Source organism: Pholcus phalangioides, unplaced genomic scaffold (assembly GCF_987345545.1).
Source record: "Pholcus phalangioides strain wild (caught in Gottingen) unplaced genomic scaffold, Ppha-v1.0 ptg000011l_1, whole genome shotgun sequence".
NCBI classification, from domain to species: Eukaryota; Metazoa; Arthropoda; class Arachnida; order Araneae; family Pholcidae; genus Pholcus; species Pholcus phalangioides.
In genome coordinates, this window is record NW_028301604.1 from 32,783,393 (window position 1) to 32,809,885 (window position 26,493).

Consider the following 26,493-nt stretch of genomic DNA (forward strand, 5'->3'; position numbering starts at 1 on the left):
TATTAAAAGCCTAAGTATGAACCGGGGAGGAAATACGTCCCTAAGAGTTGTTTTGTTTTCATTATTCTGTCTTTTTGGTATTTATTTTTGTATCGTATATGAATGTTTGCTGTCTATCTGTGTTTTTGCAATGAAAAAAAAAACATCTAGGCCAGTGGTTCTCAACCGGTGCTCCGTGTGAACTCCCAAGGGCTCCGCGGCCCTCGAGGAAAACAAAAAAAAGAACCAGTAAATTTGAAAAAATAATAATAATTATTATTATTATGTCGTCCGCCATAGAAATTATATACTGGAAAGGGCTCCGTGGGTCAAAAAAGATTGAGAACCGCTGATCTAGACAAAACGTTGTATGTGGGTAATATCGAAGAGTGCACTAAGACAATTTTCACACGTACCGTTCTTTTCAAGCAGTTTTTAATTTACATACACACACAAAGCCACAACTAGGGAGAGCGGGTCCACTGTATCGAGTGCTGAACTAGGGGGGCGCCGAATTGCCCCTTTAACACCACTCCTTCTAACCTTTCCTTACACGGGGACGCCAATAGCTTGCTAGCTCCAGTTAAAAAAGTATCCAGCTGCGGCCTTGTCCTTAAACCTTGCAACATACATACTGATGTGCAGGGTCACAACGAAATGCGTGGTCAGCCGGGGCAAGCACGCATTTTGGCGCCCCCTTTCAATATTGAAGGAGAGATGAAAGGTTAACATTTGCGCTCCTGTCTGGCTCGGAGTTCGGGGCATCAGTCAGTGCCGTCTTAACACATGGGCCCACCCGAGCACGGCCCGGGTGCCTCAACAGAAGAAAGGCCTCCCAAAAATGAGATCCGATATAAATTTTAAAGGATTTACCATGTAGGGCCTCCTAAAACCCACTTGGCCCATAATACTTTTAAGACAACCCTTCATAATGTTGTATCATAATGTTTTTTAAAATTTGATTTTTTACAGTTTTTAAAACATGAAATTTTCAGAAATTTCATTCCGATTTCCTATCTGAATTTTTTTTTTCCTGACCATCAAAAGAAATATATATTTTTTTAAATAGGAGAAAATAATGTTTTCCTTGACTTTTTTTTTTGGTCGTTTTTGGGGTGTCCATTAAGAGGGGTTTTATTGCAATGCAACTTATGATCACGAATTTGCATGCTAGCTGGAGCCAACTTCAGCTTGGCGAAAATAATTTAGCCAATCCCGAGATGTCACGTGACATTAAAAAAAAAAAAAATCCCGGTTGCTAACAGCAGTGTGTGTTTCACGCGAAATTCTACGGTTGCTGATAAGATCAGCCGAACCGTAGTGTGCCGGCAGCCGAAGCCCGCGCGGGCACCAGACACTTCAGATGGTTTTGCAGGCTGTTTACCCAGAGCACATGCAATTAACAATAATTGAATCCGTCGGTCTTTTTTACTCAGTGAAAAGAGCTGTTGATAAGCATATAATGAGGGATGCCTGTTGTCAATGGTCCCTGGTTGTTGTTTTTTTTTTTTTTTTTGAAATGATATACAGTATATTTTCCACATGAAGAAAAAACTCATTTCTACAGTACAGCAACACCAATAATCCTGCCCCCCCCCCACAAGCGTAGGGCTGACAGTGATCCAGCCCTGGGGCCCAAGATAAGTAACATTGTTTTTGTTCCCATGCTATAAATTCACTATGGGTGCCCGCCAGATTCCAGTTTAAGAGGGCCCCTGCTTTAGGATGTGGGGACCATATAAATACTTACCAAAAAGTTAGACTAGAACCTATGGTGTGGCAAATTTTTCAACTCGTCCTTGATTGTAACCCAGCTGCATATAGCATGGACCTTTAATTGCCGTTCCTGTGCAATTCTTTTTGTCTCATAGATAGATAAATTATTAAATTAATGAATTATGAAATAATCACAAATTTGCACTGTTGGAATAACGAAACCATGGCCTCCACGAGGGTTGGATTGAGAGGCTCCAGCCTGGTGACAGACAAATTTTAATAATTTTTTTTGTTTAATTTAAATGCTTTTTGAAAGTTAGTAACTCGGAATTTTTCTGGAAGAAATTCCTTGCGCTCCTTTTCTGTCCCTTCCAAAGGTGAATTCGGGTGTTGGGGGTGTTTAATACCCCCCTCCTGAGCAGACATTAATGGATTTCTTTTGCAAGTTATTTTTGGAATTAAAAAAAAACACTTTTGGGTATTTAAAAAAATTAGACGAACCTAACAAAATAAAAACACAAATAATAAGTTAAATTGAAAAGTTTTTGAGAGATCAACTTCATAAAATGTCTGGTCTTGTAAACGCTGAAATTAGAGGCGAGAGATTGACGACATATCTTGTTAATTCCGCTTAAAGGGTTGAATATACGGCGTGTATTTCAGTAATTTAATAATTTATCTATTACTACTATAATTGTATTCAAAATTTATTGATTACAGTCATAGGCGTACGCAGAATTGTCTCGAGGGGGTTTCAGATTTTTTCTTCCTGGGGGGGGGGGGTTACTTTTTTTCTCTGAAAAATAACACTATAATCTTGGCTCAAGGGGGGGTTAGAACCCCCCCCCCCCCTTGCGTACGCCAATGATTACAGTTTATAAAATGCATGCTTCTATAGTGATAAAAATTTCTTTGACATGCCAAATTCAGTACAGAAATGTCATGTCCTTCAACCTTATTCTACTTCCGGGATCCCGGGAAATGAGTTCAGATCCCAGGGAAATTCCCGGTTGAATTCTAGGTGCGGGATCGCGGGAAAAAATGGATCACAGGAGAGAAAACCTAGTGGGAACTTGTGGGATCCACCTTTCCTTGCCATATAAGAAAATTACCGATATATACGGGCAGGGCCGCAACTAGGGGGGTGCAGGCGGATTGTGGTGCCTTGGGCGCTGTACTAGAGGGGGCGCAAATTTCACTCTTTAATCTCTCCTTCAACATTATGATGGGGTGCCAAAATGCTTGGTTGCCTCGGCTGACCAAGCATCTAGTTGCGGCCCTGTGTACGGGATGAAAATTGATTCTATTCTGTCGCTTTGGTCGTCCCCTCACGAAAGGAATTTCTGGCTACGGCACCTGATAGTACGTGGCATAACAGTGATTTTTTTTTCTTGTCAGTTTCTAAATCCTTAATTTTAGGTTTTCATTTTTTTCTTTTATTTATAAATGATTTGTTCTTGATGCCCATTTTAAAATTTTTTCTTGTCTATTTTACTTTAATCATAAAATTTTATAGGTTTAAAAAATTACTATCCTTGTGAAGCCTTACATTTTAATTTCTTAAACGAATGAACAAATTTTCTGAACAATTCGAAGGAGCTTATCAGAACCATTGCCAGAAATTCTTTCGGAGGAGGTTTGAAGTGACAGAACAACAGATTTTTTTCTTTGCCTTTTTCTAATATGTTGGGGGCGAAAGCAGACCTCCCAGATCCCCCTCTCGCCACGGCCTTGCAGCTGCTGTCTGTGATTGTCTTTTGCCGATGGCTATCCATGCACATAAAAACATGCACCAAAACCCAATTCTTTCTTGCACAGCAGGTGACACACCCGCCCCTAGGTCAGCGTCTGAACTCAGTAAGGTAACTGCACACTACGGTACGGCTGGTGCGGTTGATCTTATCAGCAACCGTGGAATTTCGCCTGAAACACACACTGCTGTTAGCAACCGGGGTTTTTTATATTTTAATGTCACGTGACATCTCTCGGGATGGGCTAAATTATTTTCGCCAAGCTGAAGTTGGCTACGATTATCATGCAAATTCGTGATCATAAGTTGCATTGCAGTAAAACCCCTCTTAATGGACACCCCTCAGATGCGGTCACCCCCCCCCCTCTTTTACGGCCAAATAATAATTTACAGTTGTATAATATTTAAAAGTATGTATTTCAAACCCCTGATTAACGATAACCCCTCTTTCACGGACGAATTTTTTAGTCCTGTCAGTGTCCACAAAAGAGGGAGTTTACTGTTTATACTAATAACAATTTTCAGGTAATTAAATTATTTAATTTTCTCCCAACCTCAACCGCCTGCAACCGGCCTTAGGGTACGTCCATAGTGAACCGCTTCTCGCTACTCGCTTTATCGCGGCTGAAAATAGATCGTGAAAACTCATTGGGGCGGCCATAGTGCACCCGTCTACCTGCTTTTACCGGCTGAAACTGCTTTTACCCGCTTTAACCGGAATGAATTGTTATTTCTTTTTCTCGCTTGACCGGCTCACCGCTTGCACTTTAAAACGGATACTTTCCTCTAAGTGTTCGTTTTATAGTGGAATAGCAAATCGACGGAGTTGATTGACTAATCATTGATTAATTATGACATAATAAGAGCAAAATCGTTAATCATCAAGTAATTAAGGAAAATTAACAATTATAGTGAATCCTATTGGAGTTTTTGTGAGAATTAATTATTGTCAATACTAATCGTTAACTAGATATGCCATAATAAAAGTGATATCGGTGATTAATCCTTAATTAAGGTTAATTAACGATTATACTGAATCCAACGGAGTTTTTGTGACGGATAATTGTTGCTAATACTAATCATTAATTAGTTATGACATAATAAGCGAAATCGTTAATTAGTTATGACATAATAAGCGAAATCGTTAATTAATCAAAATACCGTTGGATTTCGTTTTAGCGTTAATTCGTTAATTAACTAATTAAGTTGATTAACTAATTAACGGTAAAACAAAATCCAATGGATTTTGCCGTTAATTAACTAATTATCGGCCAGTTTAGTTTCATCGTTATTAGTTGATTAGTTAATTATCGATCATGATTTAGTTTTATCATTAATATAAACTAATTAACGATAAAACTAAATCAAACGGAATTTTGTAACGATTAATTTTCGTTTTTCTAATCGAAAATTTGTTGTGGCACTAAAAGCGAAATCACTGATTTATCATCAATTAATTAATTAACTATAATTAGCGATTACACTAAAATTATTGCAACTTCAAGGCGAGTCCTATTCATTTCATGTACATATTTTTTGTTGTCAACAAAAACACAATAGATCCCCACGTGATAGCTCTATGATGCCAACTGCTCATGCAAGCAGACGCTCCCGCGAGCGGTGCACTATAACCACCACCGGCTAGAATCGCGCGAGGTCATCTCGCCTTCTACAACTGCCGCGGTTTAAGCAATAAAGCGAGAAGCGGGAAGCGGTGCACTATGGACGTACCCTTAGGACGGGACCTGACTGCGGCGCGGTTGCAGGCGGTTGAGGTTGGGGAGGAAGGCATCATCTATAGTTTTATTCTGTCAACGCAACTGCAACCGCTGAGGGCGGTTTTTTCAACCGAGAAAATCCGCATTTTTTTGGATGGTTGGGGTAACCAGAAAGCTGCCATCATCTATTGGAAATAAGACGCCTTCATATACTCCAGTGTATTAAGGCTGCCGGCACACTACGGTTCGGCTGGTGCGGTTGATCTTATCAGCAACCGTAGAATTTCGCGTGAAACACACACTGCTGTTAGCAACCGGGGTTTTTTATTTTTTAATGTCACGTGACATCTCGGGATTGGCTAAATTATTTTCGCCAAGCTGAAGTTGGCTCTAGTTAGCATGCAAATTCGTGCTCATAAGCTGCATTGCAGTAAAACACCCCACTTAACGGATACTCCCTCTTTTACGGACAAATAATAAATTACAGTTGTATAATATATAAAAGTATGAATTCGAAATTCTTTTTAATGGTCACCCATTTTACATGGATTTAATTTTTTTGTCCTGTTCGTGTTCACGAAAAGGAGGGGTTTTACTGTATATACTAATAAAAATATTCATGTAATGAAATTTAATTTTCTGTAAAAATATTTGCCGTTTGAAATTAATTCAGAGTTGAAGAATGACAGCCTACAAGTTGACCAATTTTTGATGCTTTTGCGATTGGTGACCAAATCACACAAATTTTTTTATATATGATGACTAGAATCATCATAATTTATTTAAATGACATATATTAAAAACTATTTAAATAACATATTTTTGAAGTTTAAAAAAATTGGCCATGAATTTAGCACGTTTTTCTTTGTAATTAAAGTAGATTTCCAATTAATTAAATTTCCAATTAATGGAAATTAAGCATAATAATTGTAATTTTGGGAAACCCCATATGACCAAAAAAAAAGTCAAAGAAAAAATTATTTTCTCCTATTTAAAAAAAATATATATTTCTTTTGACGGTTAGGAAAAAAAATTCAGATAGGAAATCGGAATGAAATTTCTGAAAATTTCATGTTTTAAAAACTGTAAAAAATCAAATTTTAAAAAACATTATGATACAACATTATGAAGGGTTGTCTTAAAAGTATTATGGGCCCCCCCCCCCCCGGGCCAAGTGGGTTTTAGGAGGCCCTACATGGTAAATCCTTTAAAATTTATATCGGATCTCATTTTTGGGAGGCCCCTCTTCTGTTGAGGCACCCGGGCCGTGCTCGGGTGGGCCCATGCGTTAAGACGGCACTGACTGATGCCCCGAACTCCGAGCCAGAAAGGAGCGCAAATGTTAACCTTTCATCTCTCCTTCAATATTGAAAGGGGGCGCCAAAATGCGTGCTTGCCCCGGCTGACCACGCATTTCGTTGTGACCCTGTACATCAGTATGTATGTTGCAAGGTTTAAGGACAGGGCCGCAGCTGGATACTTTTTTAACTGGAGCTAGCAAGCTATTGGCGTCCCCGTGTAAGGTAAGGTTAGAAGGAGTGGTGTTAAAGGGGCAATTCGGCGCCCCCCTAGTTCAGCACTCGATACAGTGGACCCGCTCTCCCTAGTTGTGGCTTTGTGTGTGTATGTAAATCAAAAACTGCTTGAAAAGAACGGTAGGTGTGAAAATGGTCTTAGTGCACTCTTCTATATTACCCGCATACAACGATTTGCCTAGATCAGCGGTTCTCAATCTTTTTTGACCCACGGAGCCCTTTCCAGTATATAATTTCTATGGCAGAGCCCCGTAGGCCTATTTTTTATTTATTCATCAAAGTTACTGATTTATTTTTATTCAAAAATATTAATAATTATTTTTTTCAAATTTGCTGGTTCTTTTTTTATTTTCCTCGAGGGCCGCGGAGCCCTTGGGAGTTCACACGGAGCACCGGTTGAGAACCGCTGGCCTAGATGGTTTTTTTTCATTGCAAAAACAACAGATAGACAGCCACATTCATATACGATACAAAAATAAATATCAAAAAGACAGAATAATGAAAGCAAAACACACAATGCAGCTCTTAGGGACATATTTCATCCCCGGTTCATGCTTAGGCTTTTAATAAATGTTTCAAAAGTTTGATATGGAGAATTTGCAAATATAAAAATATATTCCTTCAGATGTCTGATTATTTTTACTTATAATTTTTTATGAATTTTTTATAAATGGTTGGGCCCCGTGGTAATTTGTACTCTTTTGGAAGAGGTAACTAATTGGTTTTTTGCTAAAACGTTATAATCGGGATCCAATGCATTTCATTCAAGTGTTCTAAAATATACATCACGGTTTTAGCGTAATCACGTTAGTTTTTTAGATGTGAAATAGTAGAATGTCATTATAACCGAGTTTCAATGTATGCTCATGTAGGAAAGCAAAATAATTTCACTAGTTAGAAAAACTTAATTTTGTCTTCATTGGTTTTTTTATTGCTATCAGTGCAAAAGCGCCAAACAAAGAATTAGTTTCCGTCGAATGGAACTTCACCATACAGTTCTTCGAATTTGTCTTTTCCCCTCATTTTTATGGCAACCTGAGAAGGAGAGCAATTCCTTTGTCCAGTGCATCCGAAATCCCATCACCCTCCTTGTCAAACCACTTAATAGACAATGGAAGAGAGCAGCCACAGGTCCAGCCGAACCGTCATCAGGGTGTTCAAACCTTTCCAATACATGATGGCAGCTTTCCGGTTATCCCAACCGTCCAAAAAAATGTGGATTTTCTCGGTTGAAAAAAACGCGCTCAGCGGTTGCAGTTTTATCTGTGCGTTGACAGAATAAAACTATAGATGATGCCTTCCCCCCCCCCCCCAACGTCAACTACCTGCAACCGCGCCGTAGTCAGGTCCCGGCCTAAGGAGTTCTAATTGGAAAGGTTTGAAGACCCTGATGACGGTTCGGCTGGACCAGCGGTTGCTGTCTTTTATTTTGTCTATTAAGTGGTTTGACAAGGAGGGTGGTGGGATTTCGGATGCACTGGACAAAGAAATTGCTCTTCTTCTCAGGTTGCTATAAAAAATGAGGGGACAAGACAAATTCGAGGAACTGCATGGTGAAGTTCCATTCGACGGAAACTAATTCTTTGTTTGGCGCTATTGCACTCATGACAATATAAAAAACCAATGAAAAAAAAATTAAATTTTTCTATAACCAATGATTTTTTTTTGTTTTTGCTTTCCTACATGAGCATACATTAAAACTCGGTTATAAGTAACGTGATTACGCCAAACCGAGATTTATATTTTAAAATATTTGAATGAAATGCATTGGATCCAGATTATAACGTTTTAGCAAAAAAACCAATTAGTACCTCATCCAAAAAAGTACAAATTGCCACGGGGCCCAACCATTTCTAATAAATTCATAAAAAATTATCAGAAGTAAAAATAATTAGACATCTGAAGGAATAAATTTTTATATTTGCAAATTCCATACGAAATTTTTGAAACATTTATTAAAAGCATAATTTTAAACGGGGGGGGGGGAGATATGTCCCTAACAGCTGCATTGTGTATGTTTTGTTTTTATTATTCTGTCTTTTTGATATTTATTTCTGTATCGAATATGAATGTGGCTGTCTATCTGTTTTTGGAATGAAAAAAAAACCATATAGACCAGAGTGTGATCTCCCAGGGTCTCCGCGGTCGCTCGAGGAAAATTAAAAAAAAACAGTAAATTTGAAAAAAAATACTATTTTTGAATAATGTATAAAAATAAGTCAGTAACTTTGATGAATAAATGAAAAATAGGCCTACGGGGCTCCGTCATAGAAATTATATACTGGGAAGAGCTCCGTGTGTCAAAAAATGTTGAGAACCGCTGGTTTAGACAAAACGTTGTATGCGGGTAATATCGAAGAGTGCATTAAGACAATTTTCACACCCAACGTTCTTTTCAAGCAGTTTTTGATTTACATACACACCTAAAGCCACAACTAGGGAGAACGGGTCCACTGTACCGAGTGCTGAACTAGGGGGGGCGCCGAATTATCCCTTTAACCACTCTTTCTAACCTTTCCTTATACGGGGACGCCAAAAGCTTGCTAGCTCCAGTTAAAAATGTATTCACCTGCGGCCCAGATGTACAGGACCACAACGACATGCGTGTTCAGCCGGGACAAGCACGCATTTTGGCACCCCCTTTTAATATTTAGGGAGAGATGAAAGAATAACATTTGCGTATCCCTCTGGCTCGGAGTTCGGAAAAACAGTCAGTGCCGTCTCAACGCATGGGCCCCACCCGGGCATGGCCCGGGGGCCTCAAGAGAAGAGAGGCCTCACAAAAATGAGATCCGGTTGAAATTTTCTAAGATTTACCAGGTTGGGTCTCCGGAAAACCACTTGGCCCGGGGGCCCATGATAGTCTTTAGACGGCCTTGGCATCAGTCCCGCCTGCTTTTCCCTAGATGCGGCCCTGGTGCCGTATGTACGGGGTGGTAAGCGGGCCTGGATAGAAAGTTCGGAATGCGGCAAATTTTAGTAATTCGTTGTCAGGAACTTTAAATTATATCGTGAAAAAGGCAGAGCAATTCGAATAGCCAGCACGTGGCAAAGTCATAAATCTTTGTCTGCAAACGGATTTAGTATATAAGAAGCATTCAAATGATTTCGTAAGAAGAACACTACGTTCCCTTCGTGTCATCGCACCATCTGGAGAAAATCATCATCTGATAACTGATCGGGAAAAATGGTAAACAAAGAAGTTTTTATGAAGTTTTGCGTTATAACGTTCTTTGTGTTCATGAGAACGAATCCGCTAATGATCCATTGATGGATGTTCTTAGTATAATTATACAGCGTTATATCATGATTGAATAAATTAAAAAAAATTAAATTAAAATTAAATATCATATGGTCCAGTGGTTGTCCAATTTTTTTTTTGACCAATGGCCCTTTTCACCATATTTGCTGCCCCCCCCCCACTTTTCTCCAGACCCTTTTTCCTTATTGATTTGAATTTAGTCTAAGAGAAATTTATTGCACAAATATCTATTAAAAAAATGTTGGCCGCTGGAACTCCCCGGGACAGGTGCGGATCGATCCCTCGCTATCACCGAATTGTCTCGGAACAGTACGTCTGTGTATAATACATAATGAGACGTTGCAATCATCAATTATTTTCATGAGGTTTTCTTTTTATCCCATTTTTGACTAACGTTGCGTTTGTGCGATGCTTTGCTTAATATTTTTTTCAGATATTTTTCACATAAATGTTTTGAAATGAACTAAAAGGTCTAATGAGAGAGTGTTTTATCAGTGTTTTTTAAAATTTGTTTACAATGAAATTTGATTTTTTCGAGTTTTTGAAACATGAAATTCTCAAATTTCATGCCGATTTTATATCTGAATTTTTTTCCTGACCATTAACAGAAATAATTTTTTTTTGTCACATGGGGTTCCCAAAATTATAATTATCACGATTAATTTCCATTAATTAGAACTTTAGTTAATTGGAAATTTACTTTAATTACAAAGAAAAACGTGCTAAATTCATGTCCAATTTTTTGAAACTTCAAAAATATGTTATTCGAATAGCCAGTCATCATATACAAAAAAAATTGTGCGATTTGGTCATGAATTGTAAGAGCGGTCAAAAATGGGTCAACTCTCTTTTGGGTTGTCGTTCTTCAACTCCGAATTAATTTCAAACGGCAAATATTGTTACAGAAAATTAAATAATTTAATTACCTGAAAATTTTTATTGTTATATACAGTAAAACCTCTCTTTTGCGGACACCGACACGACTAAAAAATTCGTCCGTGAAAGAGGGGGTGACCGTTAATCAGAGGTTTGAAATACATACTTTTATATATTATACAACTGTAAATTATTATTTGGCCGTAAAAGAGGGGGTGACCGCATCTGAGGGGGTGTCCGTTAAGAGGGATTTTACTGCAATGCAACTTATGAGCACGAATCTGCATGATAATCGTAGCCATTTTCAGCTTGGCGAAAATAATTTAGCCAATTCCGAGAGATGTCACGTGACATTAAAAAATAAAAAACCCCGGTTGCTGATAAGATCAACCGCACCAGCCGAACCGTATTGTGCCGGTAGCCTAATTGTATTGCAATGCCTTTTTTACAAAGTAAAAAGAGTGCCGCTGATCAGTATGGGATTGGTGACTGTTGCTCATATATCCTGCCTATTTTCTTGGAAATATTTGGTGACTGTATAGCAAAAAAAACCTACATTGCTGCTGTTGTTGAAAACATGTTCCTTTATTTTGTTCGGACTTTCCTTGTCCAGTAGCGTGCATCATTTGTCACATGGAACGTTCTCGCGCAGAGCTGAAAGAAAAATTTGCAATTTTTTTCCTTAAAGAAATTTCATATCGGCATTTATCAAGAAGCGGGTCGCACCTCATGTAAGTTCACTTTTATATAAACAAGTTATCAGAACTTTCCTTTTTTTATGACTAACTTCGTGTTAGCTATCGTCTGCAGGTTGACCATATTTTCTTTTTAACTATGTGTAATCAAATTTGTGCAATACCAGAGGTAACCAGATTGTACATTACATTGCCCTGGAACAGATGCATACGAAGGAATTGGGTTGGTGAAGGGGCTTCTACCAAGCTGATAAAAAAATTTGGAAAAATTGAAATATATCATCGTAATTAAAATATCGAAAGAAATACTTTTTATATGTTATTTGACAGAGTTCATATTTCTTTTTTTAGAGGGTTTTTCGCCGTAATCCTCCACGCTGGCCAGATATTCAAATATGCTATTTAAACCACGTTAATTTAAATGTTTTTTGAGGGTTGGTAAATCAAAATTTCTCTGAAAAAAATTCCTTATGCGCCCTTTGAAAGTCGGTTCTGCCGCAGGGCCGCAACTAGATGTTTGGTCATCCGGGGCAAGTGCGCATTTTGGCGCCCCTTTGTAATGTTGAAGGAGAGCTTCGAGGGCCAAATCTTGTCATGCGTTGAAGATCCCTGGCTCAAGTCTTCCATATTACGTATAGCCAAGACACCCCCCCCCCCTGTAAGCCTCGGATCTTCAACGCATGGCCAGATTTGGTCCTCGAAGCTTTTCGTCGTGGCCCGTCATTATGTTTCCTCATGTTATTTCTCAAAATGTTATCAATTCTGTTACTTATTATTATTACTTATTATTATTACCTATTATTTTTTTATTATTTCTTATTTTATTATTATGCATTTTTGTATCTTTTTATCAGTACTAAATTCAGTCAACTTAAATTTTATTTCTAAGCGACGGAAAAGACGTCGTTAAGCTTTTTGGAGAGAAAATAAAACCACGCTTTTTTTTATTTCAGAGAGTGTCTTCTTGCATATAATAGTAATTTATAAAATTAGATTACAAAATTCTTTGTCAAAAAATTTCTGTTCAAAATAATCTGATGGAAAAATACAGGGCTTGACAAATCCCAGGCACTAGATCACCATGGCGACTAAGAAATTGTCTTTGGCGCCTAATATTTTTATGTATGATAACTATATTGAAGTCTGAGGACAGTACAGAATTATCGGAAATTACGTCGACTTGTCTGCCAGCATGAAAGGGGTCCTGAACAAGTCAGAATACACATTTTTGGATGGATTTTGTGGGGAAAAAATCTTGGTTGGCACGTAAATTTTTTTTTTGGATTTGTCAAGCCCTGCTCATGTATATGCATACACTCATGTATTTGAGCGTATGTATAACATTAATAGACCTACATATACTGTACGCAGGCTCAGGGACGTGCGCAGAACCAAACTTTGTGGGAGAGACTGGCGTATCTCTCCCAGAAAAAATTTGAATCACTAACCTTTAAAAAGAATTTAAAACAAACCGAAATAGAAAGAAAATGCATATAAATACTATATGCAACTTCTGTCGATATTTTATATAATTTATTAAAAAAATACTCTAAATTTTTGGTCATCTTGAGGCAGACATCCATAGATTTCCCATATTTTACTGAGGCAAAAATCTTTTTCCACAAAGTAGGTTAAATTACCTGTCATCGCTGAAATCAAATACAGATTGAGGATAAAAAACGGGGCATTCTAGTTCAAAAAGGGACATATGGTCAATAGGAAATATGTGTTAAAACTTCCCCCCCCCCCCCGTACTGAGTAATGTCCCATAAACTTTGAGAAACACCAATCATTTTTGACTTCCGGCGTCCCTGTTCGTCAATGTATTTCAATTGCAGTCGTTTTTTCCCAGTTTTTTTAAAGTTATCTTTAATATACTCCTGTTTAACTTTTTTAATGTATTTTTTTAAATTTGTTTCATATTCTTTGTATTCTAATTTGTATGAGATTATAAGAGGATTTTTTGTATTTTTTCTGTTGAGTTTTTCTTTATAATTTATTTTTTTAAATATGTCTTCATTGATCCAGGTTTTTTTATTATTTTTTGGGTATTGTTCACAGTCTTAGTCCATAATTTGGAGTTCAATGTTAAAATATCCATTGAATGTTTATATTTGTTTTGGTCACAATCATCTGCATCACAATATTCTCGAGATTCAACGTCGAGATGAAAGTTTTGAATTTTTTGTAATTGACAATTTTTATACATTTACTTTCCTTTTTGTACCGGGCTATGCAGAAGTGCTCTTCTGTTGCTGAGTACGACCCCCCTTTCGGGCATTAAGTATCTACTTCTTTCATAATTCTTTTATCAGACCACTTTTCGTCTTTCTCTCATTCTCTTAGAAAACAATGAGCGGAGGCGGCTGAATCAAGTAGAAAAACGAATGAAAAAAAGATAATATTTTGTTTCACAATTGATTGCCTTGATGGTCAAGAGGAAGGGGGGGGGGGAAGGCTGTATGATTTTCTGTCAATCCGACTAGGACCAGAGATACCGGCAACGTTAGAAAAGAGATAATTTAATCTCTTAATGTGCAGGAGGAAGATATCTTGGCCCTGAGTGTTGATGAAAGAAAAATATTCAAGTTCTATTTTCCTTCTTTTGAGATTTTTCATTGGTTAACCATGTAATTGGGAATAGTTATTCCCTTACCTCAGCGTTATCATTTTGAAGTAAAACTTATATAGCCACGGTGCAGTCTCCGCATCCTCACATACAGGTTTTGTACATTGGGTTATTCGGAGCTATTCACACGACGGGTGTCCGGGTGGAATTAGCTCTCATCTTTGGCTACTTTTTTAAGATGATTTTGCATGGAATGATTTTTATTTGTCATAAATACCCTTAAAAACACCATGTGAAGGTCCCAGTTCATCAATAGGATGTACCCACACACGTCTATCCCTCCGTTTCCTTCTGAGATAAAGGCGATATAGCAACTTTAGCTGCCTTTTGTCCATACTTTACAATTTTACATAATAAAACCTGCCAACAACGGCCACTAATGGGACCAAAATTATAAGACGTTCTGTAATTCATTACGATTATAATTGAGTAAATACTATAATAACTTTTAAATTTTATTAAAAAAATTGTTTTCTTTTAAATTTTTACAATTATTTAGAAATTTTAAATATTTAAAATTATTTTTAATATTTATTTTTAAAATGTTTAACCTTTGGATTTTTTTTAAACTTTTAAAACTAAATACTTTTATTCAACAACGTTATCCACGTACGGCGTTCACTCATGGCCGGATTGAGACGTTTGAAGGCCCTAAGCACTTGAATAATTTTGGTGCCCCCTCGAAACCTACAAGTATATCTTACTCGATATTGAGTCTATAAACTAAAAAAAAATTGATATTTTATATTTCAGAAGTAACTAATCTAAGAATGGGATTTCACTCTAAAATGTTTATGAAAGTTGTTTTATAAAACTTGAAAAAAGCAACCAATAAATATATCGATCAGCTTATTGGTTGCATTTGTAAAAGAATTATTATAAAATTTTTATAGTGTAATCCGGGCTTAAGACAGAATTGTGATGTGAATATTTCTAAGCACAGACACATTTTGAGTCTCCACCCCTCCCCTTTTTCTACTTTGTAAAATTCTTTGACATCTCCTGATTTTTTTTTTTTTTTGGAACATCACTGGATGTTTTTAGAATTTTTCTTTCATATTTTCAAAAAAAAAAAAGATCTTAAATTTTTTTTTTTTCAAAATCTTTTGAAAATATTTTAAGATATTTTCTCCCATATATCGACTACTTGTGAAGATCGGAATGAAGGCATCTTTATACCCATATTCTATGGGGCTCTAGATTAAACCACCAAAGAATGCCTCTAGGCTGCCTATGGCCACTGAATCAGGGGTGAAGGAGAAAAATAACTACAAAAATTTCGAAAAAAAAAGTTTTTATGCACAAATTTCAAACTAAAGGAGGAGGGGGAATTAAGAGAGATATATATAAAGAGAGAGAGAGTGAGATAAATCCTGCTCCTCTCATATTTGTTCCTTTCCCATATCTATATGTTCACAATAATACCAGTTTTTGAGATTTATCTCCGGTTTTTCAACGGTATGTGTACATCGACCTAATTTTTTTTATCGAAATAGTGTACGTAAGAGGGTTAACATCAATTTTTTTTAACTCATGTGAAATTGAAACAATTGGATGATTTCTCTCTATTAAAGTTTGTATTACACGAACAAAAAAACTCTGATTGCTTTTTTTTTCAGACATGGTTGACTGATTTGGAAATATTTGCCGTCTTGATAGCGGCCGTAATACATGACTTCGAACATACCGGAACTACCAACAACTTCCACGTAATGTCCAGGTAAGGTTCCCTAAGTATCTGGAAAAAATATTGTGCTTTGAATATGTAAGTTAAATATCACTGCAAATGGAAAAATACGCGGCAAATCTAAAATTGTTATAAGGGCTAAGAATCTATTAAAAAATTTAACAGGATAATCGAAAATTTTATCGATTATATTTAAATGCAGTTTATTTATACCACCATACATATATCGTATATGTAAGGCAAATACTTGGACGATTCACCAAGTACTTGCCTTACTTATACGATTGTTCATACAGTGAACACCTGCGGATTTTGGATGAATATTCTTTGGAATGACACCGTCTAATTATTTACTTACGCACCATGTACAAAATAATTCACCGCCTCACATATAGAGGGCGTCCATAATTAAAAGACCCTATTTTAAAATAGCCTACAGGCAAAACCAGTCATCAGAAAATTGTGAAATTTAGTGGAGGACTTCATGAAGTGATGAGAATTTGTTTCGGGGGGGGGGGGGGGTTAGTTGCACGTGTCGCCACCAGAGGGCGTTTTATTAAGAAATGACACATTTAGGCAAACGTTTACAATTTTAACAATTGTTAAACACTTTTACAATTTTTACTGAAACAAAACATGTTCCACATGACGTCCATCACTTTCAGATACCATGTGAAATCGCAAGATGGCATGTTCCATAATTGATCGACGTATGTGCGGGGAAATGTTCAGCACGTGGCGTGAAATGCTGCCTTTAAGGTCAGGTAAAGTTCTTCTTGGATTGTCACGACTTACCAGACGTTTCAAATGCCCCAAAGCCAAAAATCGCATGGATTAAGGTCCGGGGATCGGAGAGGCCATAGATTAGGGAGGAGAGTCTAGTCAAGTCATAATGGAGGCAGTCCGTTTATTTTCGTGCTCCGTTAAAAATTTTGTTTTGAATATTAGGTTATGGATGGCAGTGAATGCGTAATTATTGTTTATTAAGTGTAGGAGTAAAAGTACATATGTGGAGTTGTGTGGTGGTGTGAAGTAGGAAAGAAATTTGGATATTGTTAATGCCACGCGTGCTATATCGGGGCAGTCTTTATCAACGGGCGACGGTTATCATCTTCCGCTATCAATGACTAAAATTTTTCAGTGATGATCGGTGTAAATTTTTCATCTGATTTGTCGGCGGGAATGTCGGTTTCAAAACGGTATGAAGATCATTCAAATATTCCAATTCGTTCGAAGTGGATGGTATGATTACAAACTCTGAATATAAACTCAACGGTCAAGCTGAACTACATTTAAGGACCGTCTGGACATGATAGGGGTGAGTGATTTTCGAAACTTGATAGCAAAGATCATTAACCAGAACATTTGCTGTAATTCAACCTGTTAATTGTTGTCATAACTCTTATAATTGGTGAGATATGATTTTATAAATAATCCAATGTTATATGTATGACTCGCCATTTTCAAAACTTAAACAGTAAACCAGGTGACAAGTTTTATTATACATTTAAATGGTTTTTGGACTTTCCACTGCATTTAATCATGTTTGGTATTTTTAAAGTCCTAAATTATTTCTTAACTGATTTTCTTTTGCTAAAGTTTTTTGACCAACATTATACTATAATTTTTGTGAACGAATTTCATTTGGTGACCATTCAGTCGGGTCGCATAAATGTTTCTCGTGTGTTGGTGTTCATGGTCGGTAGTTGTGTTGATAGTTTTGTACTGAATTTACATTTTGAACATTTTACTATAATTTTTGTGAACGGATTTCATTTGGTGACCATTCAGTCAGGTCACGCATACATTTCTCATGTGTTAATATTCTTCATCATTGGTAGTGGCGTTAATAGTTTTGTACTGAATATGGATAAGTCAAATAAGACACCTATAGGGACCCCCGTTTTTGATTCAAACATGGACAAAAAAGAAATCATTGTGAGAAGTTCAAATCAACCAGACTGCACAGATCACCCATTCCATACGGACACAAACACGTCAAGTCCAACACTAGATCTTGAGAGAAACAAGCACAATGAACGGGATAAAAAGAAAAAAGACCAGAGAGATAATCGAATCAACAAGAAAACCTCCGAAATTCAGTCTTTAAAAATTTCGCCAGCTCTTTCAATCAACCCTTCAATATTAGCTCCCGTTTAGTAACATCGAAAAACTCTGACGTCTCAATCTCGTCGTCAAACTCATCGTTTGGCTCCCTCTCATTTTCGTCGTCAACGTCAGACGTGGTCTACAAACTGAATTCCTGCAACTCAAACATCAATTTCGAACAAAACAGAGCAGACAAAACGGAAACATAAAATTGGTATTTTCATCATACAGAAAACATCTTCAATTGTGCATAATGAACAACTAGAAAAGCAAGACTCACTCAGTTCAGCATAGAAGATTCAGAATGTCAGAGGAGAGTCCTTCGAGCCACTGATTCCTCTAATGGACCGATTACATTTACAAGTCAAGTAGCAGTGAAAATCCCATTGACTGAAAAGACACAAAATATAGATCTTGAAACAACGGAAACGAAAACTGAACCCTCAATGGTATTGAATAATAACACTCTACATGACCTACAGATTTTCTTTGTAGAAGAAAGGACGAGTGATTCCGGGGAACAGGGCAGTGAATCAAAGACACTCCTCTCTGCTGATGATTTCAATTACAATGATTCCCAAAGTCAATTGGGTCTTTCAAACACACCACTTTCTTGCCGGCGCAAACAACTTGGTAAACTAAATATTGGCATATCTTGTGACCCTGAATCTCAATCGAAAGAAACTTCTCTCTCACTAAATACATCGACGGTCCAACAACCCAATCACTTCCCTTCGAAAATAATGGACTTATCGATTGAATCATGGGATGAAGGCAGTTATATGGATTCTCTACCAGAGGGAAGCAATTGCACCGGGAACGACAAGGATCTTTATACAATGGCTGACTTTTTAGACTTCAAGAAATTGAAACTTGATAAAAGCCACTTTCTCTTACAAGACAAGTCAACAGAAATACAGAATCCCACTTCGCATAAAAATCCCAAAAGGTATAAGAGTGAGAAAAAAAACTATATCAAATTACTTTGATATGTACAGACTCGTCGGCTGCAAAGGTGATAAGTTCGGCGGTCGCGAACAATTTCAAGTTGACATTACACTTGAAAAATTGGTAACAAGACAACATATCGTTTTTCTACTCATATAAGTCAGGTAGCTTATTATAGATAACTATTTTAATATTACATTTTTGATATACAATGTCTCAAGATAACTTTAAGGACGCAATAGCCAACTGCCGGATAACAGGTCAAAGTAACAGACGGGAAAAACACCCAAGATTACGTCGACAAGAGCGAATTCAATGCTCTTTAACGACACCATCTCCAATGGGCAATCTCAAAATACTACAAATAAATTTAGATCGAACTAGAGCGGCAATAAAGTTGTTCGTAGATACAGCAATCAAGCACAAGATTGACATAATTGCTTTACAGGAGCCAGGAATACCAGGGAAGCCACTGCGTGGATTTCCTGAAAGATGGAAAACATGGATGTCCAGAAATGCGAAAGCGGCAGTCCTGGTACTCAATCCAGACATTCACCCTATGACATCATACGAGCAACAACATCTCATCGATTATAATCTCACAGCCTGAACATGATCTAATGTTAGCTAGTGCGTACTCTTCACCAAAAGATTGTGTTGAGAATGTTCTCAAAGAAATGTACCAACTATTGAAACTGTCCACACAAGCGAACCTATTGTTGTGCGGTGACCTCAATAGTCATCACCCGCTTTGGGGAGACCATATAACAGATACTAGAGGAAATTAGCTCATTGATTATTCTAATAGGAACAATTTATATTTCCTCAACCATAGTAATTCTCCTCCCACCTTCAAGACTGATTATGGGAAAGGATGGCCGGATGTGACTATTACGAACTCGCATGCAACACTACTGAATACATCTTGGAAAGTGGACGAGAAAGTGACTCTCAGCGGACATAAATACATTTATATACAAACGAATCCGACTATTTGCCAAAAGCCACAACGACGATATAAAATAACAGCGAGGAAGCTAAAGGTTTTCACCTTGAAAACAAAAAGCGTAATTAAAACAATACAATACAATTTGAGGAAATGTCAAGACAACAAAACCCTCCAACAAATATGCCAGGAACTAATGACATATATTACTAACATGTGTGAGCAGACATTTCCAAAAGTAAAACCTTCACCAATTCAAAACCTCGCATGGTGGAATGATGAACTAACGTTAGAAAGGAAACGTCTGAGAGCACTAAAGAGGAGGTGTGAAAGAGAAAGGGATTCAGACAATCAAACAAGGTTAAAGCAATTATATCGAAAATAAATTGCATTATACAAAAAGGAAGTCAACAGGGCAAAAACAGAAGGCTGGATCAGGTTTTGTGAAAAAGCGATGGAACCTTTTGGGAAAGCATACAAGACCGTCACAAATACAAGTTCATTTCCTCCACAAACATTCCTCGTAAATCCTGATCATCCAACAACATCTTTACAAGTTGCCCAAAACACTTTAGAAGAAATTTTCCCCAAAAATAATGAGGAAAACGAAAATACTGTAAGGTAATCAAGAAATACACAGAATACTGATACCAGAAACGATCCACCTTTCTCAATTCAAGAAATTAATAGATTAACAGATAAACTAAACGTGAAAAAAGTTCCCGGTCCTGATGGAATAACAAATGCATTGATTAAAACATGCTTTCCACAAATTCTTTTTCCTGACTCTCTTCAATATAAACGCCTCATGTTCAATACTTTCACTACAACATTCAAGAAAGTGCAGCTGATACTATTTCTAAAACCAGGAAAGGATCCGAACAATATCAATTCATACCGTCCAATAACTCTTCTAAACACAGTGGGAAAAGAGATATAGATGGCTTTTTTCTCAGCCAGAGATATCAAGGAAACAGTTATTTTCCGGATATTATGCTGAGGTGAGCTCGGAAAGAAAAGTCATCACGTCTCCGCCGGGACTCGAACCCAGGCCCTCTTGCATACCGGCATACTTCAGCGCCTCACGACACAGTGCGTGAAATTAGGAAGGCAGATTCATGTGTCTCCAGTGGTGTAGATGGTAGCATGCTTGCCCGGTATGCAAGAGGGCCTGGGTTCGAGTCCCGGCGGAGACGTGATAACTTTTCTTTCCGAGCTCACCTCAGCATAATATCCGGAAAATAACTGTTTCCTTGATATCTCTGGCTGAGAAAAAAGCCATCTATATCTCTCTAAACCGTCCCACCCGGGGGCCATTTCCTGAAGTTAAGAGAGGCTACTAATGCTTCTACTTCAGCGCCTCACGACACAGTGCGTGAAATTAGGAAGGCAGATTCATGTGTCTCCAGTGGTGTAGATGGTAGCATGCTTGCCCGGTATGCAAGAGGGCCTGGGTTCGAGTCCCGGCGGAGACGTGATAACTTTTCTTTCCGAGCTCACCTCAGCATAATATCCGGAAAATAACTGTTTCCTTGATATCTCTGGCTGAGAAAAAAGCCATCTATATCTCTCTAAACCGTCCCACCCGGGGGCCATTTCCTGAAGTTAAGAGAGGCTACTAATGCTTCTACTTCAGCGCCTCACGACACAGTGCGTGAAATTAGGAAGGCAGATTCATGTGTCTCCAGTGGTGTAGATGGTAGCATGCTTGCCCGGTATGCAAGAGGGCCTGGGTTCGAGTCCCGGCGGAGACGTGATGACTTTTCTTTCCGAGCTCACCTCAGCATAATATCCGGAAAATAACTGTTTGCTTGATATCTCTGGCTGAGAAAAAAGCCATCTATATCTCTCTAAACCGTCCCACCCGGGGGCCATTTCCTGAAGTTAAGAGAGGCTACTAATGCCTCTACTTCAGCGCCTCACGACACAGTGCGTGAAATTAGGAAGGCAGATTCATGTGTTTCCAGTGGTGTAGATGGTAGCATGCTTGTCCGGTATGCAAGAGGGCCTGGGTTCGAGTCCCGGCGGAGACGTGATGACTTTTCTTTCCGAGCTCACCTCAGCATAATATCCGGAAAATAACTGTTTCCTTGATATCTCTGGCTGAGAAAAAAGCCATCTATATCTCTCTAAACCGTCCCACCCGGGGGCCATTTCCTGAAGTTAAGAGAGGCTACTAATGCCTCTACTTCAGCGCCTCACGACACAGTGCGTGAAATTAGGAAGGCAGATTCATGTGTCTCCAGTGGTGTAGATGGTAGCATGCTTGCCCGGTATGCAAGAGGCCTGGGTTCGAGTCCCGGCGGAGACGTGATAACTTTTCTTTCCGAGCTCACCTCAGCATAATATCCGGAAAATAACTGTTTCCTTGATATCTCTGGCTGAGAAAAAAGCCATCTATATCTCTCTAAACCGTCCCACCCGGGGGCCATTTCCTGAAGTTAAGAGAGGCTACTAATGCTTCTACTTCAGCGCCTCACGACACAGTGCGTGAAATTAGGAAGGCAGATTCATGTGTCTCCAGTGGTGTAGATGGTAGCATGCTTGCCCGGTATGCAAGAGGGCCTGGGTTCGAGTCCCGGCGGAGACGTGATAACTTTTCTTTCCGAGCTCACCTCAGCATAATATCCGGAAAATAACTGTTTCCTTGATATCTCTGGCTGAGAAAAAAGCCATCTATATCTCTCTAAACCGTCCCACCCGGGGGCCATTTCCTGAAGTTAAGAGAGGCTACTAATGCTTCTACTTCAGCGCCTCACGACACAGTGCGTGAAATTAGGAAGGCAGATTCATGTGTCTCCAGTGGTGTAGATGGTAGCATGCTTGCCCGGTATGCAAGAGGGCCTGGGTTCGAGTCCCGGCGGAGACGTGATGACTTTTCTTTCCGAGCTCACCTCAGCATAATATCCGGAAAATAACTGTTTGCTTGATATCTCTGGCTGAGAAAAAAGCCATCTATATCTCTCTAAACCGTCCCACCCGGGGGCCATTTCCTGAAGTTAAGAGAGGCTACTAATGCCTCTACTTCAGCGCCTCACGACACAGTGCGTGAAATTAGGAAGGCAGATTCATGTGTTTCCAGTGGTGTAGATGGTAGCATGCTTGTCCGGTATGCAAGAGGGCCTGGGTTCGAGTCCCGGCGGAGACGTGATGACTTTTCTTTCCGAGCTCACCTCAGCATAATATCCGGAAAATAACTGTTTCCTTGATATCTCTGGCTGAGAAAAAAGCCATCTATATCTCTCTAAACCGTCCCACCCGGGGGCCATTTCCTGAAGTTAAGAGAGGCTACTAATGCCTCTACTTCAGCGCCTCACGACACAGTGCGTGAAATTAGGAAGGCAGATTCATGTGTCTCCAGTGGTGTAGATGGTAGCATGCTTGCCCGGTATGCAAGAGGCCTGGGTTCGAGTCCCGGCGGAGACGTGATGACTTTTCTTTCCGAGCTTTCTTTCTGGGCCGATGCTGTGAAACCTTGTCATAAATGATTTACTCACGAAAAACTGGCCTGAAAATATAAAAATTCAAGTGTATGCGGATGATATTGCTATGGTAATTGGTGATTCAACGATCCGCAAGGCCATTGAGCACGCAAAAGCAGCAATGGTATTATTAGATACATGGCTCACAAAAAATAAATTAGAGGTCGAATTCTCTAAATCCAATTACTTATGGATTTCTCACAAAAAGAGAAGACCAACTATTAGACTGCGAAACAATCCAATAAGACACAATATGAATATCAGATATTTAGGAATAATGTTTGATAAAAACCTGGTTCAAACATGTTGATTATCTGATCACGAAAACACAGAAATGTTTACAAAATTTTAAAAGATTGGCTGGTCCTGCATGGGGCATTAATACAAGAATTAGAAATACGCTTCATAAAGTTGTCGCTATCCGCATTATAGCATATGGTGCTATCGCATGGTTCGGTGATCCCAAACAACAACTAAGAACAAAAGTGGACTCTCTTTAAAGAAAATTCCTGCTCTTCATCAGTGGAGCCTATTCCACAACACCAACTAGTGCGTTACAAGTATTAACTAACAATCCTCCTCTACATAAACTTTTGGAAAACGAAGTATAGAAAACAAATTTAAGGTTAAAGCGCGAGATTAAAATAAACAATGTAACATATCTTCCTACAGATGTAGAGCATAAACATCCACCATGGACGTATCACCCGGTGAAAGATATTTTGCCGACACAGGTCTTGACCACAGATGTAGAAGAATAAACAAATCGAATTATTTTCACAGACCGTTCAAAGACCGTGGACGGTGTAGGGGCCGCCTACATCAGTATATACATGGGTGAAGTAACGGACAAATAGAACTGCCGATTGCTCAATAAAAACACTGTGCTCCAAGCAGATTATACGCAATCTGGATGGCGGTCAATTATGCAAAACATTTTGCAGAAAAATCACCTATAACGACAGCATGTCCTGTATACAGGCAATACGAGACGTGGAATCCCCTCATAGCCTAGTGTATGACATTAGAAAAACACTAATGGACAACAGGAGGATTACAATACGACGGGTGAAAGCTCATGTAGTCATTGAGGGGGAATGAAATGGCGAATAAATTCGCAAAAGAGGCTACAAAATATCAACATGAAAACCACCTAATGAAATTACCGGCATCCTACATTAAAAATCTGCTCTCGCAAGAAGCGTTAGAGAAGGCAACACAATTGGCAAATATGCACAACTGGAAGAAAGGTCTTCGACGTAATACCAAAAGTGGGTAAAATGAAAGTCATGCCGAGAGAAATAGTAATGTTCCTCGCAACACGGTCCATTCGGTGAGTATATGCAAAGGTTTAAAATCAGCCAGACCAGCGTGTGTAGATGCGGACATCCGGGAAGCGGGATACACTATGTGACACAGTGTGAGTACACAAAAGGATACCATTTAGAGGCACCACCGAACGGACGAGAGATCTTGTGGAAACGGAAAATTATTTTACAAAGATCTGCAACGAGGAAACTGCAACAAGTCTTGAGCTATCTGATAAATAATAAAGAAACTATTTTGATAATAACTGGGAGCAGTGAACAATCCACTAGTGATTCGGAAGTAAAATCTGAAACAGATGCAGATTCAATATAGAGGGACACACTTCGGCTAATAAACCATAATATTTTAGTAATACACCCTGTATAATTTATGAGCCGCTGTGGTGGTCGAGTGGTTATAGTGACGGACTCGCGATGCGAGGATCCGGATTCGAACCCCACAGCGGTGGTCGGCTGAAGTTGGTTGTCTGTGGTTCCCAACTTCAAGGCGCGAATGCGAGCCGATCTCCCCGTTAAAAAGTCTCGCCACAGAGAGCAACAGGCCTACAACGTTACAAATATTCAATCATTACACTTCACTCACAATTTGAAGTATAGATGGCAGCACTGAAATATCATACACAACACTAGCTACACACTCAGACTGTTAGGTGTACACACTCACTTTGTTCCAGACTCTGCCACGAAGCTGGGCTGGAGGAGATCTCGGCAACGGGATAAGTCCGGTGGCAGGGACCCTGGCATTCATTCATGTATGTATAATTTATGAATGTTTTTGTATATACACTTTCATAGTATGATGGTGGTTTTGTAACCTTGAATATTTGTATAAGCTCATTATGGCATTTGTTGAGAATATGTGACGGACATAGTAATGTTTATGTATATCAACAATTATTATAAAAAGGGAAATTTATATTATGTAAATAGCGAATGTATTATATATTATGTAAATATGTGTGGGTAATTCAAATGTGATCGCTGCCACCCAGCATTGTGAACGGAGGATGCGTTTGATTATTCCAGCCGAACTTTTATAGTATGATAGTAATTTTGTAGCCTTGAATATTTGTATGAGCTCATGGTAATATTGGTACTCAATATTACCTTCATAGTAGTGTTTATGTGCATTCCCAATAGTATAAAAAAAGGGAAATTTTTGTAATGTAAATAATGTTTGTGTGTAATTCAAATGTGAATGTCCAGCACTGTCAACGGAGGCTCTGTTTGATTATTCCCGTCGCAGTGCAGGCTCTGTGTGTTTTCTGTGTGTGTATACTGCATATTCTGTGAAAGGAAAGGGAAACAAAACTGCCCAGCACTATGGACGGAGGCTTTGTTTCTTCGTTACCCGTCACAGTGGAGGCGCTGTGTATATATATTTTGTATATATTGCGTATTTAAACCATTCTCAAATCTCTCCCACTTCAACATGCCAGCTTCTTCTTTCTTGCCCACAAGTCTTTTCCACGCTTCTTTCGAAATCCCTGGCTGCGGTCTCCGGCCCTTATGTACCACTGGGCGCACGTACAATTTTTCTCCCTAGTCAATTGGTTCAGCTGTCAATTTCAGTTAAATGTCTTGTACGTTGCATCGAGTTGGCTGTCTTCATGGGGAGAACGACGCGAGTGATTTGAAACTTGCGAGCACGGGGAGCCACCACTATAAATTTTTGCTAACTTTTCCGACACTACTCAGCCTCTTTTGAGGTAACGGAAGTAAGGTGCTTTGCATCAATCCGGGGTTGTGAGCGGTTCTATCTATCTATCTATCTATCTATCTATCTATCATAGATTAGGGAAGTGCCGGCTGAGGACACGTTCTTCTGTAAAA

General features: G+C 38.6%; 1 protein-coding gene across 6 annotated transcripts in view; it reads left to right on the forward strand.

The window, feature by feature from the left end:
- Positions 1-26,493, forward strand: part of Pde1c (Phosphodiesterase 1c) — a 923,665-nt gene that overhangs the window by 418,551 nt on the left and 478,621 nt on the right. For all 6 annotated transcript variants that reach the window (XM_089239484.1, XM_089239482.1, XM_089239480.1 and 3 more), the window contains one exon: positions 15,780-15,880. In XM_089239484.1, the coding sequence (XP_089095610.1) occupies positions 15,780-15,880 (101 nt within the window). The remainder of the gene's footprint in view (positions 1-15,779; positions 15,881-26,493) is intronic.